Source organism: Henckelia pumila, chromosome 4 (genome assembly GCF_033568475.1).
Source record: "Henckelia pumila isolate YLH828 chromosome 4, ASM3356847v2, whole genome shotgun sequence".
NCBI classification, from domain to species: domain Eukaryota; kingdom Viridiplantae; phylum Streptophyta; class Magnoliopsida; order Lamiales; family Gesneriaceae; genus Henckelia; species Henckelia pumila.
In genome coordinates this window covers 13,160,694-13,174,530 of record NC_133123.1, presented here as the reverse complement: position 1 = coordinate 13,174,530, position 13,837 = coordinate 13,160,694, and the positions used below count along the sequence as shown (strand labels likewise).

Genomic DNA, 13,837 nt, shown 5'->3' with positions numbered 1-13,837 from the left:
TCAAAACAATGTCAAAACATCAACCGGCGGCATAGCGATTGAAAATCGGGAACCGACAAAATATCGAAACCATTTCTAACTTCCTTTCCAAGCATTCGTATATTCAATTCAACAAAACAGCTTTCTACTCTTCATACCAGCAGTTATCAACATTAAATACAGGCTGTAATTCATAGAAAGTTCATTCAATACGCAATATTCGATTCGGTTTCGATATTAACTTGTATACAAACTCAAGAACACAAAACTAACATCAAGTTCTGATCTCTGCTCATAACTGATTTCGAAATCTATCAAACACATCATAATACTTACACGAGATCGAAGCCCTTGTTGCAAGGATTCGAGAACATCTTTCGGAATTGAAATCGGACGAGCGGATCAAAAGTTGCGGGGTTTCGAATATCGGAAATCAAAAGAAAAGAAAAGGTTTCGAGCTTTGTTCTTGAGATTTCTGATTCTCTCTGAAGAATACACGTTACATGCTGATTATCTAATTCAAATTCAGATATGTATTGCATCATTTGCAATTTAGTCCCTCAAGTCTTCATTAATTGCAATTCAGTCATCGGCCTTCGTTTTAATTCAATTTCAATTCAAAATAATTTAAGAATATTAGAATTAAAATCTAAACTCTAAATATTCTCAAATTAAATATACTCGGATTAAAATTAAATAAATTCGAATTAATAGAATAATCCCGGCCTTTGCATTTTAGCCCTTCAAACTTCAATATTTTCAAATCAGTCTCTGATCGGGTTTCATCGTCAAAATCAATCATATTAATTCCCGAAACGTGGAATTTAATCTTAAATTCCATAAATATTCAAATCGAATATTTATTCTTTTAATTTAAGAATTCCCGGAATTTACTTCCCAAAACCCGTAAAATTCTCAAATTAATATTTTCGGCTCGGAAATTAAATCTATCATTTCCATAACTTCTCAAATCAATAGTAGCCCATAATATGGAATTTAATTCTCAAATCCCGTAATTAATAATTTAATATTTTCGGGTCTTACAATTCCTCCTCTCTAAGAAATGATTTCGTTCTCGAAATCACATTCAATCAAACTATTCAATCTGATAGACTGAATAATTATCTGAAGTGATTCTCACTTCAATCATATAACTCTGAACGTCGTATCTCATCTCTTCATCTCTTAGCAGACTCTTTCTTCGAATATGCTACTATTCTCTTGTCTTCGATATCTATTCAGTTGTACTTTAAGTCATTGAAAAGAATTCGTTATGAGCTGTTTCTTTCTTCAATCAAAGATTTGTCGAATAATCGATTTAACTCGAAATCTTTTCAATATTTATCTCATCTAATTAAAGTACATAGGAAGAATCTACTGATACTTCCTTCACATAGATACGTGGAACAAATCAGATCCATCATATCAAGCTGAAAAGATTAAATCGTTCAATCAAATCATCAATTTCATCTGACATCTCAGTCAGTGAAATTCAGTTCCAGTGACAACTTATTTCTTTCTCCATATTATTCCATGCTCTGCATAGAACATATATCAAATCTACAATGTTATTCTGTTCATTGCTTCAAGATCAGTATTCAACTTCATATTATGAATCTGTAAATTCAACTCTACTCTTTCTCTATTTTGAATTGAATGATGTTTCAAGAATAAATTTTTCGCTCAACTAATCAGTTTCAGCTTCAAAAGTTATATCTATCATTCAATTACTAATTCTGTTTCTTCTTCTCTATTTTTATTTCGTACAGATTCATCTTCAAAATCTTTGTGTGTCTCAAATCAAATCTGATCGGATATCAACAATTCATGTCTGATCTGATGTTATATACTTCGTAGTATCATTTCAACACAAATAAATCGAATTTCTTTTCATCATATCATCATAGCATTATCTCAAAATCGACTTAATAGCGGTTACAGGAATTATAATCATCAAGTGGCAACACATCAAGTCAAGTAATACCGAATCAGGTATTAAATTTCTGAGAATATTCTCAACATCTGGAAAATCAACTCAGATAATCCATCAATCGAAGAATGGTATAATGCAATCACATATAACCAACTCTCAGAACATCAGTCAATCAATCGATGCCACATTCTATCGAATAAATCTAAAGTCTTAATCCTGATAATAGATTTTAATCATTCCTCTAATTTCATCATATCTCTATCTTCTTCACAGCTATCTAGTCATATCTGTATCACATCTTATACAGCGTATTCTAAAATTCTGATTAGTCTATTCGGACTATCTATTAATCAGAATATAATATGTTGTATTCACAGATTTCAAAGTATTCAGAGCGGTTAATAATCGGTATCATGTCAGATAAAGTTCATTCTCGAAATTCGATTCATCTGCTCTGACTATTCTTCAATTCAAGAATAACATCTTGTACTTTCACATCCAAAAAGTACTGAGAGCCTTCTGATAGTCTGTATTACAATTCACTAGTAAACCTAATGTCTCAATTTGAAACAATACTTCTTGCCTTACTGTGACATCTCACACAATTATGATCACGGATCAGTGATTCATTCGTACAGACAGATCATCTTACCCAGTAACTTCAGTCAATCTGATCATAACTACCACCTGTTTACCTCATCTATACCGCTTCATCATGGTAGTTTCGCAAAATATTCTTTCAACTCATAATCTCATTTCAATTTCTGGAGTTTCTAAACTATCACTGAATTCATCTGGTCAACGATTTTAACTTCATCAGAAACTCTCTATACGTTTAACTTCGAAAACGTACAAATTTTGTTACATCTGTTTGCTTTATCTTCTGATAAAACAATTATTGGATGAATCTTAAATTCATTGTTGTGAATTTTCTTCAAAATCTAAGATTTCTTTTCGGAAATATCAAGCACAATCAGATAATCAATCATAATAGAATTCATTCATTCTGATCTGAAGTTTCAATTCATATCTCAATCTGGCATTCTTTACTGAATTCTCATCGCTTCAGTTTACTTTCTGTGTTTCTTTCATCTTCTGAACAGTTCTGGCTTACTTCCAATCGAAAATCATTCTGATTGGTGATATATTCGTCTGAATATTCAAACCAGAATACACAGAAATCTGGAATCAATTCATCGGATGCCTATTTCATTCCTCATTTCTATCTCCAAATACCGACAATTCATATCATCTAACCCAAAAATCATGGATCATATTCAAATTTTTCTATCAGTTACGAGTCAACAATCTTAAAATACGCTGAAATATCCATCAAAGGATTAAGAATTCTCAAAATCAAAAGAAATAAATCAAGATTGAGAAAATCCCTCAATCAAGGTCATCCAAAATCAAATCTTCTGGATAACAAACTCTGCAAAGTGAAAACAACTCACTTGCATCACCCAACTCAGAATGAGTGAATCAACACAGGCTCTAAACGAAAGCAATGTGACATGAGAGCCAATCAATATTCAATCATTTCAAGAATCATATTTCCAATTGATGTAATCGATTCAGCATAATCAAAGAAAAGACTCAACTGTAACTGATTTTCATATCATCGTCTATCTTCTAAACCTCAAAAGCTGCATTCAATTCATCAATTCATCAAGTCTCTATAAATTCTAGTTCACAACTTAAACTAAAGTCGAAATCTTACTGGAATATATCTATCATCTCTATTCATCGGCATATCTATCAATGCTGATTTAGATCTTGAACATATCTAGTGCATCAAATATACTGATTTCGGAATATTTCTGTAGTCAAACATCATATATCAAACCGAAATCATAGAATCTTAATTTGAGAGTCTATATCATATCATCATATTCATATGCACATTATGTTCTTGCTGATCTAATTTTATCGCTTCTTATCATCAATTCTTCTGCTAATCTGTATTCGATTATTGCATCATCATCTATCATGCAACATAAACAGATATTTCAATATGAACACAATCATATTCAGTAGTTCCATTTTTCAGTTCAACTCTCAAATTCTCTTTTTCTGATACGGAGGTTAAAATATAACACAGCTTTCAGCTATCATATATCTCTTGCACCTACAACATAATCAGGTTAAAACAACATAAATATGTTACCTGTAAGTCTCATTCTCAGGTGCAATGTTATTTTGATCCTCTGTATACTTCTGCTATTTGTTCTTCATTCGAATCTTCTTAGAATCTATGTTTCTTCGAATAGATTCTAGCATATCTGTCTAAATTTTCTTTACACTGCTTGGTCGTATATCTTCCTCCACAATAAGTGTCCTAATTTCTGACATATTCTGCATTCAGAATCAGACTAATCCGTCTCGATTCGCTAGAGTTAGAGAATTACTTGCATATCATTCACTTCATATCTATTCTGGAAGGAAAAATTGCAGTTAGTTGTGATTATCTCATATCCTGTGACATATCTACAATTTCATTCATTCTGCCTCGTCATTCAACTTCATTTCTTTTAGACAAAGCTATGTCTTTCAGAAAATGTTTCAGTCGTCAACATTTATTCAGACATATTCTTCGAATTCAAGCCATTAAATAATTCACTCAATCTTGAGCTTTTCATCATTTACAATTCAAAGAATCGTAATAGGCTTGAAAATTCTAATAAGGCATTCCTCAAAATTCAAAATATTCAGCTTCAAGAGGGTATATTTTCCTTTCGCATCATTTCTATCCGTTGTGGCAAAGAACTATAAACAAAATTATGTTCTAAGCACTTACCAATAATCAATATACCTTTGCTTTCTCATCATTTTTTCATCAGAATCCACCAGCTGGTTGCTAGGTTTCGAAGTTAGTATTCAATCAATCTAATACTATATTCATCTGTATCTTCGAAAAAAATGTGATCAACTGATCAAGGTCTTCAAGCCAACTTTTCCCTGCAATAACATCTATTCATTCGCTGATGTACTATTCTATTCAATCGAAAATACTTCGTTCAACTGAGAAATACAGTTATGTTCAGTCTGACCATACCATTCTGTTTAGTCTGGGGTGCTTACATCACCCAAAGAACACTGTTCTCTTCGATTCTGGGTGTTTACATCACCCGGGGAAAATCTTATAACAAAATCAGTAAGAAATTCAAAAATTTACAAATCAGTAAATCAAGCAGTTGAATTTCAACGATAGATCACGTTCACACGCAATTTATCAAATCATCGAATCATCAAATCGAGTAATGCATAATCATGCAATACTATAAATGCATGTGACTCAATCTACCCCGCTCAAGTTCTATCTCAGTCCAAGGAACTTAGGCTCTGATACCACCTGTTGTGGGGACCTCGGGTTGCTAATCTTGTCTTAGGACAACTACTGATTAATTAACCAATTAATCAAACAATTAAAAAATAATAAATCAAGAGCAAAATTTTTTTTTTCTATCACCTCGCTCGATCGGTCAAACTTCACCGATCGAGCGAGCTATAAAAATCAAGCTCTCGGGTCTGCATCATTTTTGGTCTCGCTCGATCAGTCAAATCTTACCGATCGAGCGAGCAGGAAAATTCCAGTTTTCTGCCTGATAAAAACAGGCCTCGCTCGATTGGTAACATTCACCCGATCGAGCGGGCACTGTGTCCAAAAAATTCTGCAGATTGATTTTTGTTGTTAAGCTTGATCATGCGATCCAAATCAATCAAATACCCACTCAAATCTTGGTTTATCAATTCTAAAACATGCATATCAACATGTATGAAGTTTCCAGTATCAAATCATGCGTTTAATACATCAATCGAATAGCATATAAAGCACGAAACTACAAACTACACCAAGTCTCAAAATGAGCTTCTAAAACATAAGTTTCATGTCAAGTTCAATGCTATCTAACTACCATTCTTCAGCTTAAACTCGAGTCCACACTTGCTAAATCTCGCTCCTAAGCTGTCAATGTCATCTCAGACCAGCTCTTGCCCCATATGTTGTGATGCACACATACAAAACAAAACAACAGCCGGATAAACTCCGGTGAGAAATCATTCTCAGTATAATCGACATATAAATGCGTTAAATAAATTCATATCTACTCTAAACATGTCAACTCAAGAATAGAGTAAAAATAACGCATATATCGACTCAAATTTCAAATCAAGACTTCAATTTATATAGCGCGCTTATCTCAAGAATTGATTCTTATCACTTCACTGCCATCAAGATTCGTAACCGATCTTGACATGGATATCCATCTATCGTAGCCATTCCGGGCTAGAAAATAAGGTTAACCGCAACCTTGGCATAGAATCAATTCAATATATTATCACATCATATCGAAAGCAATAAAGATCCACTACCTGCGATGGATCGACAATAACATAAGTTCTACCTCAAGAACAAGTACTTAAACAAGTATGTGATTTGTTCGGGATAACTCAAGAATTATCATTCTTGAGTATCAAATCTCTGACTCTCGATGTCATCTTATACCTTTCATTCTCAAGTTTGTCATGTTCCACATCTGGATAGGAAGTACAACAACTCCTACAAGAATCTGATCATTCAAACATCAATCAATCTTCAATCAAATTCACTTCAATCTTGATCACTTCTTCTTCGGTTTCAAGTTGAGGTTCTTGAGTCAATAGTCTCCTATTAAACTCTGAAACATAGCATCAAAACATGCATATCAAACTTCATTCTATTCAATCATTTTAGAATCGAGTCAAAATCATCAATATAAATTCAATCAATATCATTTCAAACTTCAATTTCTTCTTATTCGGTACAACTCGAAGTCGTGAATCGTTAGCTTTCGAAACTCAACTGAAATCGAGAAATAAAAATGTCATAACATTCATAACATCTAAACAACTATCTCAACTCAGTTATAGGCTATCAAAACGATGTCAAAACATAAACCGACGGCGTAGCGATTGAAAATTGGGAACCGACAAAATATCGAAACCATTTCTAACTTCCTTTCCAAGCATTCGTATATTCAATTCAACAAAACAGCTTTCTACTCTTCATACCAGCAGTTATCAACATTAAATACGGGCTGGAATTCATAGAAAGTTCATTCAATACGCAATATTCGATTCGGTTTCGATATTAACTTGTATACAAACTCAAGAACACAAAACTAACATCAAGTTCTGATCTCTGCTCATAACTGATTTCAAAATATATCAAACACATCATAATACTTACACGAGATCGAAGCCCTCGTCGCAAGGATTCCAGAACATCTTTTGGAATTGAAATCGGACGAGCGGATCAAAAGTTACGGGGTTTCGAATATCGGAAATCAAAAGAAAAGAAAAGGTTTCGAGCTCTGTTCTTGAGATTTCTGATTCTCTCTGAATAATACACGTTACATGCTGATTATCTAATTCAAATTCAGATATGTATTGCATCATTTGCAATTTAGTTCCTCAAGTCTTCATTAATTGCAATTCAGTCCTCGGCCTTCGTTTTAATTCAATTTCAATCCAAAATAATTTAAGAATATTAAAATTAAAATCTAAACTCTAAATATTCTCAAATTAAATATACTCGAATTAAAATTAAATAAATTCGAATTAATAGAATAATCCCGGCCTTTGCATTTTAGCCCTTCAAACTTCAATATTCTCAAATCAGTCTCTGATCGTATTTCATCGTCAAAATCAATCATATTAATTCCCGAAACGTGGAATTTAATCTTAAATTCCATACATATTCAAATCGAATATTTATTCTTTTAATTTAAGAATTCCCGGAATTTACTTCCCAAAACCCGTAAAATTCTCAAATTAATATTTTCGGCTCGGAAATTAAATCTATCATTTTCATAACCTCTCAAATCAATAGTAGCCCATAATATGGAATTTAATTCTCAAATCCCGTAATTAATAATTTAATATTTTCGGGTCTTACAAGCTACCTAGTTGATCATCGCAGAGGAGGAAGATGTGGTTGGTGGACGACGATTTTGGCGAAAACCAGAAGGGTACCCATGGATCTTATAGCATGTATCAACTGTATGCCCAATGATTCGACATTTGGTACAATAGGGACGCTCTTTTCGGACTCCTTGGAGACTTCCATGAGTCGAATGGCTAGCATGACCTTTGTTGGGTTTGGATGCGTGAAAGTAATCTTGAAGATCCTTGACACCACCACAGCTACAATGTCCACAGCTGCATGTTGGCCTGTAATTAGTCAATTCTTCCCATAATGTCTTCAGTTTTGTGAAATAAACACTGATAGAGTCTTGATTCTGTGTAAGAGTGAGTAGATCACGTCGTAACTGAAACACCCGAGGTTCATTACTTTGCTGAAACGATCTTGAAGATCTTTCCATATGGCGGCAGCCAAATCAGAAAAAATGATGCTCGCAGAGATCTCCTTGCAAACAGAATTTAAGATCCAAGAGATCACAATATTATTATTACGGGTCCAATAGGGAAGAAAAACTGTCTCGGTACCTTCAGGGGTTGGGATAGATCTATCAACGAACCCTAATTTGTTCTTAGCAGATAATGCGATGGACATCGCACGGCTCCAAGCTGCATAATTTTCGCCATTCAGGAGCTGAGGTTCAAGGATCATTCCCGGATTATCAGCATGATGAATGAAATACGGATTCAAAGGATCATCAATGATTGATGCAGACGAACCAGATGGATTGATGGGAGCCATGGAAGAAAATCGAGCTCGAATTTGTGAAGAAGATTTGAGATAATTCTGGAATTTCTTTGATCGAGTGAAAAATCAGAACGCAATATTGCGTGATTATTCTCCTCATACCATATTATACCCAAGAACACGATTAACTATTGAAGCTTCATGATTCATTCATTGAGCTCGTAAAAGTGTTAACTAGATAATTACATCAAGTCACTTATTCATACTAAGATGAATACAGTTAAGTGTGTAAACTAACTTGCTAATCTGTTATCAACTAACTACCTACTTCTGTATTTGTTGTAAAAAAATAAAAGCATAAGAATAAAGTCCGATGTTCAAGAGCTCTCACACAAAAACATACAAATTAGACACCATCATCTTAATACATCTTCGTCTAAACACATCTTAGTTAAGTCGTTTTTCCCTCCAATATACATCTACATCGACTAATCTGTAACATCCCAGCAAATCTGAACTTTAAAATGATCTCCGTCTTTGCTGAGATCAATGGTCAATAAATTAGATTTTGAGTTATTACAGTAATACTATTGTGTTCCATTACACTATTGTTAAAAGGCAATTTTGGACTTCAAATTATGCCCAAAATAACGAGGATCACAGCGACTCTCGGCAGTCAGATTGCGGCTACGGCATCAGCCCGGGGGCTTTTATCGAGAAGCTCGTGAAGCTTAGCTCCAGGACTACTGTTTTCATATGCCTCGCCTTCGTCAGAATTATTGTTAACTCTAGCAAGTAGGTTCACTGTGCCATCTGGTTTCGGCCTAAGATCACCAATCTCATGTAGTGTTACGTCCTCTGTCTGCCCTAGTTGAGCATCTTTTAGTTTTTCCTGTGATTTCAAAATCAACCGCCGATCAGCAAGAATGGAAATGGGGAAGGAACAGAAGTAAAGGGGCATTAAAAGTACCATCAATGTAGCGTTTTCGAGCTTCAGTTTCTCAGAGTTGTTGATTAGTTTATTGATCTCAGATTTGATAGTCATGTTCTCAGAAGTCAGTGCTTGAACTTTAATTGTTAGTTCCTCGTGCTCAGCCTGGACAAATAACATGTTAAAGCAAAAACCTGGAAATATGAACTACTCATTACTAAGAATCATTACTAATTCTATTCCAAATGTGGAAGTAGACCTGTTTTCTCAGCCTGGATCTTCTAGCAGATTCTCTATTGGATTGTTTCCTCCTCTCCCGTTTCAGCTCTCGCTCGTTCTGCAATAAATAGAAAATTAAAACTTGCTAGCAGATTAACCTCAAAAGTCTACCGTTACAAAAATTAAAGCACCAGGGGAGGTGAACAGAACAGAATAATGATGATAGTCATAGTACTCTCAAAGCATACCTGCAACCAGGCTTCACCTGGCTTCAAACTCTGTGGAACACTGGTTGGACTCAACTTCACATCAAAATCTGTCGGATCTTTCAGCAGCAATGCCGTACTCATGCTCTCTGATGTTTTTGTAGATATATTAGCAGGAGGCATCACCTTAACCATCTTCTCAGAATCCTGACCCAATCTTTTACTCTTGCCATTTCCAGCTGCAACCAAGTTAAAGATATGAATGCAGACCAACATTGAATGTGTTTCATAGTTTTACACGTATCACAAGCTTACCACTGTTGGGAGATCCTGTTCGACTTCTTTTCTTGCCACTCTGACCAATCTAGTAAATTACGAGTGAATTCATCTTCTAGTAAAAACCTTTCGGACAACAAAATAGAGAAAGAACGGAGAAGGGAATCCTCACCCCAGTTGTAACACCATTGCTTGCGTTACTTCCATCACTGGCTCCTTCAGTCTCCTCACTGTTCACAGGGAATAATATTTGGTGCTTCAGTTCACATCAAAGCTAAATAAGAATCACAAAGTATAAAGGCCAAAATCAGGGCCAGATCCAAAACGAGAGAAAAGGAGAGAGATCAACCCCGTGGAAAAAACGTTGAAATTTCACATGTAATAGTTATAGAAATTCACATTGTGCCCCTCCAAATATATTAAATTGGTCCCCTCTGGCTGAGAAGCAGTCTCCACAAAAAAATCTACACTACTGATTTATAAACTTAGGAGTGGAATTCATAGACATTGACAGTTCCGTCAACCTTTGTGTGACTTCATTGTCAGCTGCATCATCAGCACTGTTGTCATTTCCATTGCCTATTGACATTGAAAGTCCATCAAATTCTTTCAACTTCTTCACAAATCCCCCATCAGTATTTCCAGGTGATTTGACTGGGGTCTCCATGCTCAAAGTAGTTCCGGCCTGCAAATCATATTGTATAAGCAAAACTACAGTACTTGGATACAAATTTATTTTGCTATCTTGTTTGGTCGTATCATGATGGAGCTTTAAATTTTTAATGGAACGCCAAAAAGTAATAAAATAGCTCGCACAGGTGGACCCAAAAATTGCAAATGAGAGGGGTAACAGTCTGACAGAAGGTTTGGGGGAACAATTTTTTTACTTTGTTCGTTGAGGTGGACCTAACCAATAATCACACATAAAATCTGAAAAGCTTTCCCCATTGAGTGGATGATCTTCCTCTAGTTGGATTTGCCCCTGATCTCAAGAAGCCAATATTTGAATCCAATCTATACGAAACTTACCATATGGACTCCAGGATGTGGGTAGACACCTCCATGAGCATAGAATGCAGCATATGGAGCTCCATAAGGAGATATCATCGACTGAAAATAAAAGATTTAATCATATTTCATTATTTTCAGTCTACTAATCCTTCAAAACCCAGAGAGACCCCTCCTCATCCTAGACTGTGCAAATACCTGTGGCGGTCCCCACATGTAAGGTGGAGGAGCATGAGAGGCAGCTACGGAGTTGTGATATGGTGGTACAGCAAGTCGGGGGCCATAATAAGCCTGAAGATTAACTCCACTAGTTAACATCAATAAATTCTCGAACACGGTCACAAGAATTTTATAATTAATATCAATTTAATTGAGAGCTTTTCTTCTTCCAAAATAAAAGTGAGAGCTTTTCTTCTTCCCAAAAAAAGTGAGAGCTTTTCAAGCCGATCACCTGCATTGCTGCCCAATCAGGATAGGCATGAATGTTACTCTGTTCCTGCAAAAAAGCAAGATATCGAAAAGCTACTTAGCGATAAAATCCGAATCATAGTGTCCAGTTACTAAGCAATAGTTGTACGCACCACAGGAGGTGATGACAAAGCCTCAGTCTTGCAAGGCTTCTCTTCTTCGCTGTTTCCCATGGTGCGTGCCACTAAGAGACCGCAGACTAAATCAAAGTATCAAACAGCGAGGGAGGAATGCCTTTGAAAAGCCTGGACGGAAATAAATGTTTCTGCACTTTAATGACAGGCTAATACCTTAAATTGCAACTTGCAAGTCTCCAGTAGCATATAACGAGAACGCAACTAAACACAAGATTAACATGCCCTGATCATGAAGGCACGCATCCAAAAAACAATGCTCGTAAAGCTAAAACGTTAGATTTACTGTCTCAGATCTTCAATTATTATATTATATTATGTTATATTAAAATAAATATGGTAATAAATATTTCACAACAGCAAAATCACAGCATATATAAATCATCATAAGCTTAATACTATAGTTGGTTTATAACTTATCAAAAATAAAAATCGGCCACTAAAATAGAATAAAGGCAGTTGAATGACATTAGAATAGTAAGACGAACAACTAATGACCAAATCTGATCCGTTGTAATTAATGAAATTTCTAAACCATTGTCCTCGACACGTTTTCTTCAAGACTTGATGGAATCCAGCTGAATTATCCCAATTCAAAGAAAAAGGAAAAGGAAAAAGGAAAACGACTACAGAAGAAGTTTCATCATATCGCAACTCCAGATCCGTACGCGAAAAAAGTACAAATGATTGAGTACTGATAATTAAGTGAATTAGTTGGTGAAAATGCAGCCACCTAATGTAGTAAAGACGAAAAGACTCATCAGGGGCTTCCTTGTCCTTTCCCATCCCCATCCAAGCACCCCACACGCTGTACCGAAGTTGACAAACAAACGGAAATCTACTGAGAAACTGTAAAAGATTACCACAATCTGGAATCTTCAAAACCAAAAACCAAACAACATAATTCAACACAGATACTGGAAGCTAAATCATTCCCCTTTCTCATCAAAGATGTCTCTGCCTACTCAAACAAAGGCTAATTTCGAGAAACAAAGTGAGATTTCACGCATTTAAGCTTCCTCTAATCCCCTAATTTCACAAAACTCGCTGTAATCAGATAGCACAACCATTAAATCCACTGATCTTCGAACAATCTTCATCTAAACAACGAAAAACAGAACAATTCACACACATCCGAGAAAAAAAAAACACTGTCCGCAGTTCACTTACCTCGATTAGCAAACAACTGGAAATCCAAATCATAAATTGGACGGCCGCTGCACCGGGCTGAACATTTTCTCTCTCTAAAAGTCGTGAATGAACATTTGGGGGAGAGAAGAAGAAGAGACACTGAAGGGAACAGGAAAAAAGGGGAGCGCCAAGGCACACGGCCACGTCATCCAACACGTGTCGCCTTTACATATCGTGTCCGTATACATTGATGCATTGTCGTGTGCATTTACATTTCTCCATTTGTTTCCCGGTACATTTCAATATAAAATATGGATAGTACCCAATTATAAATTTAATGTCTCATTATTTGTCACGTCAATAATATATAATTAATTATGTCTATGTGTAAAAATATGAATCTTTGGATGCATGATTTGGGTATTACCCATATGTTAGGATCTCATCTACCTTGTTTTCCCATCAGAGTTGAAAATATATAGGAAATCTGATTTTTTATATATACTAGTACTCCGCTGCACGCGTTGCGTGCTCGTACATTTTGTTTTTTAAAAAAAACAATAAATAATAAATTAAAAAATTAAAAAGTAATAAAACAATATATAATAAATTGTAAAATTAAAAAATAATAAAAATATAACGTTTTCCTGAACAAATATTCATAAAAAAATATATATATCTTATAAAGTGAGTGTCATATTTGTAAATAAAATAATATCAAATGGCACAAAGTGAACTTTTAATGGCTAGAAAAGAGAAAACTGTATAAAATGATTATTTTTCCCAATAAATTTGGTTTTATTGAAAATTAAGTTAGGAGATAATGGTAATTTCAAATTAAGCTTCATAAATTAATTGAAAGTTTGTTAATTAGAGAGTCTCTACTTTAATACGATAGTAAGATAT

General features: G+C 34.8%; 1 protein-coding gene across 7 annotated transcripts; it reads right to left on the bottom strand.

Moving 5' to 3' along the window:
• Window positions 1–8,916: 8,916 nt before the first annotated feature.
• LOC140859972 (common plant regulatory factor 1) lies at window positions 8,917–13,267 on the bottom strand. 7 transcript variants are annotated; one of them, XM_073262669.1, is made up of 13 exons: window positions 12,971–13,265; window positions 12,534–12,608; window positions 11,780–11,911; window positions 11,650–11,694; window positions 11,397–11,489; window positions 11,220–11,300; window positions 10,715–10,875; window positions 10,363–10,420; window positions 10,230–10,278; window positions 9,957–10,153; window positions 9,749–9,826; window positions 9,529–9,654; window positions 8,917–9,450 (listed from the first exon to the last, which is right to left on the bottom strand). In XM_073262669.1, exons 3-13 carry the CDS (start codon window positions 11,837–11,839, stop codon window positions 9,235–9,237), a joined length of 1,164 nt encoding a protein of 387 aa, XP_073118770.1. In that variant the 5' UTR covers window positions 11,840–11,911; window positions 12,534–12,608; window positions 12,971–13,265; the 3' UTR covers window positions 8,917–9,234. The 7 variants fall into 7 exon arrangements, with proteins under 7 accessions (XP_073118770.1, XP_073118773.1, XP_073118767.1 ...); XM_073262672.1 differs by lacking the exon at window positions 12,534–12,608 and having other exon boundaries at window positions 10,230–10,269; window positions 12,971–13,267; XM_073262666.1 differs by lacking the exon at window positions 12,534–12,608 and having other exon boundaries at window positions 12,971–13,264.
• Window positions 13,268–13,837: the final 570 nt, after the last annotated feature.

Coding starts and splice junctions, on each gene's coding strand:
- LOC140859972 (XM_073262669.1), bottom strand. CDS start 11,839: ATGGGAAACAGCGAAGAAGAGAAGCCTTGCAAGACTGAGGCTTTGTCA. Junction 11,301..11,396: donor ACATGTGGGGACCGCCACAG/GTATTTGCACAG, acceptor TTTTATTTTCAG/TCGATGATATCTCCTTATGG. Junction 9,451..9,528: donor TCGAAAACGCTACATTGATG/GTACTTTTAATG, acceptor TTGAAATCACAG/GAAAAACTAAAAGATGCTCA.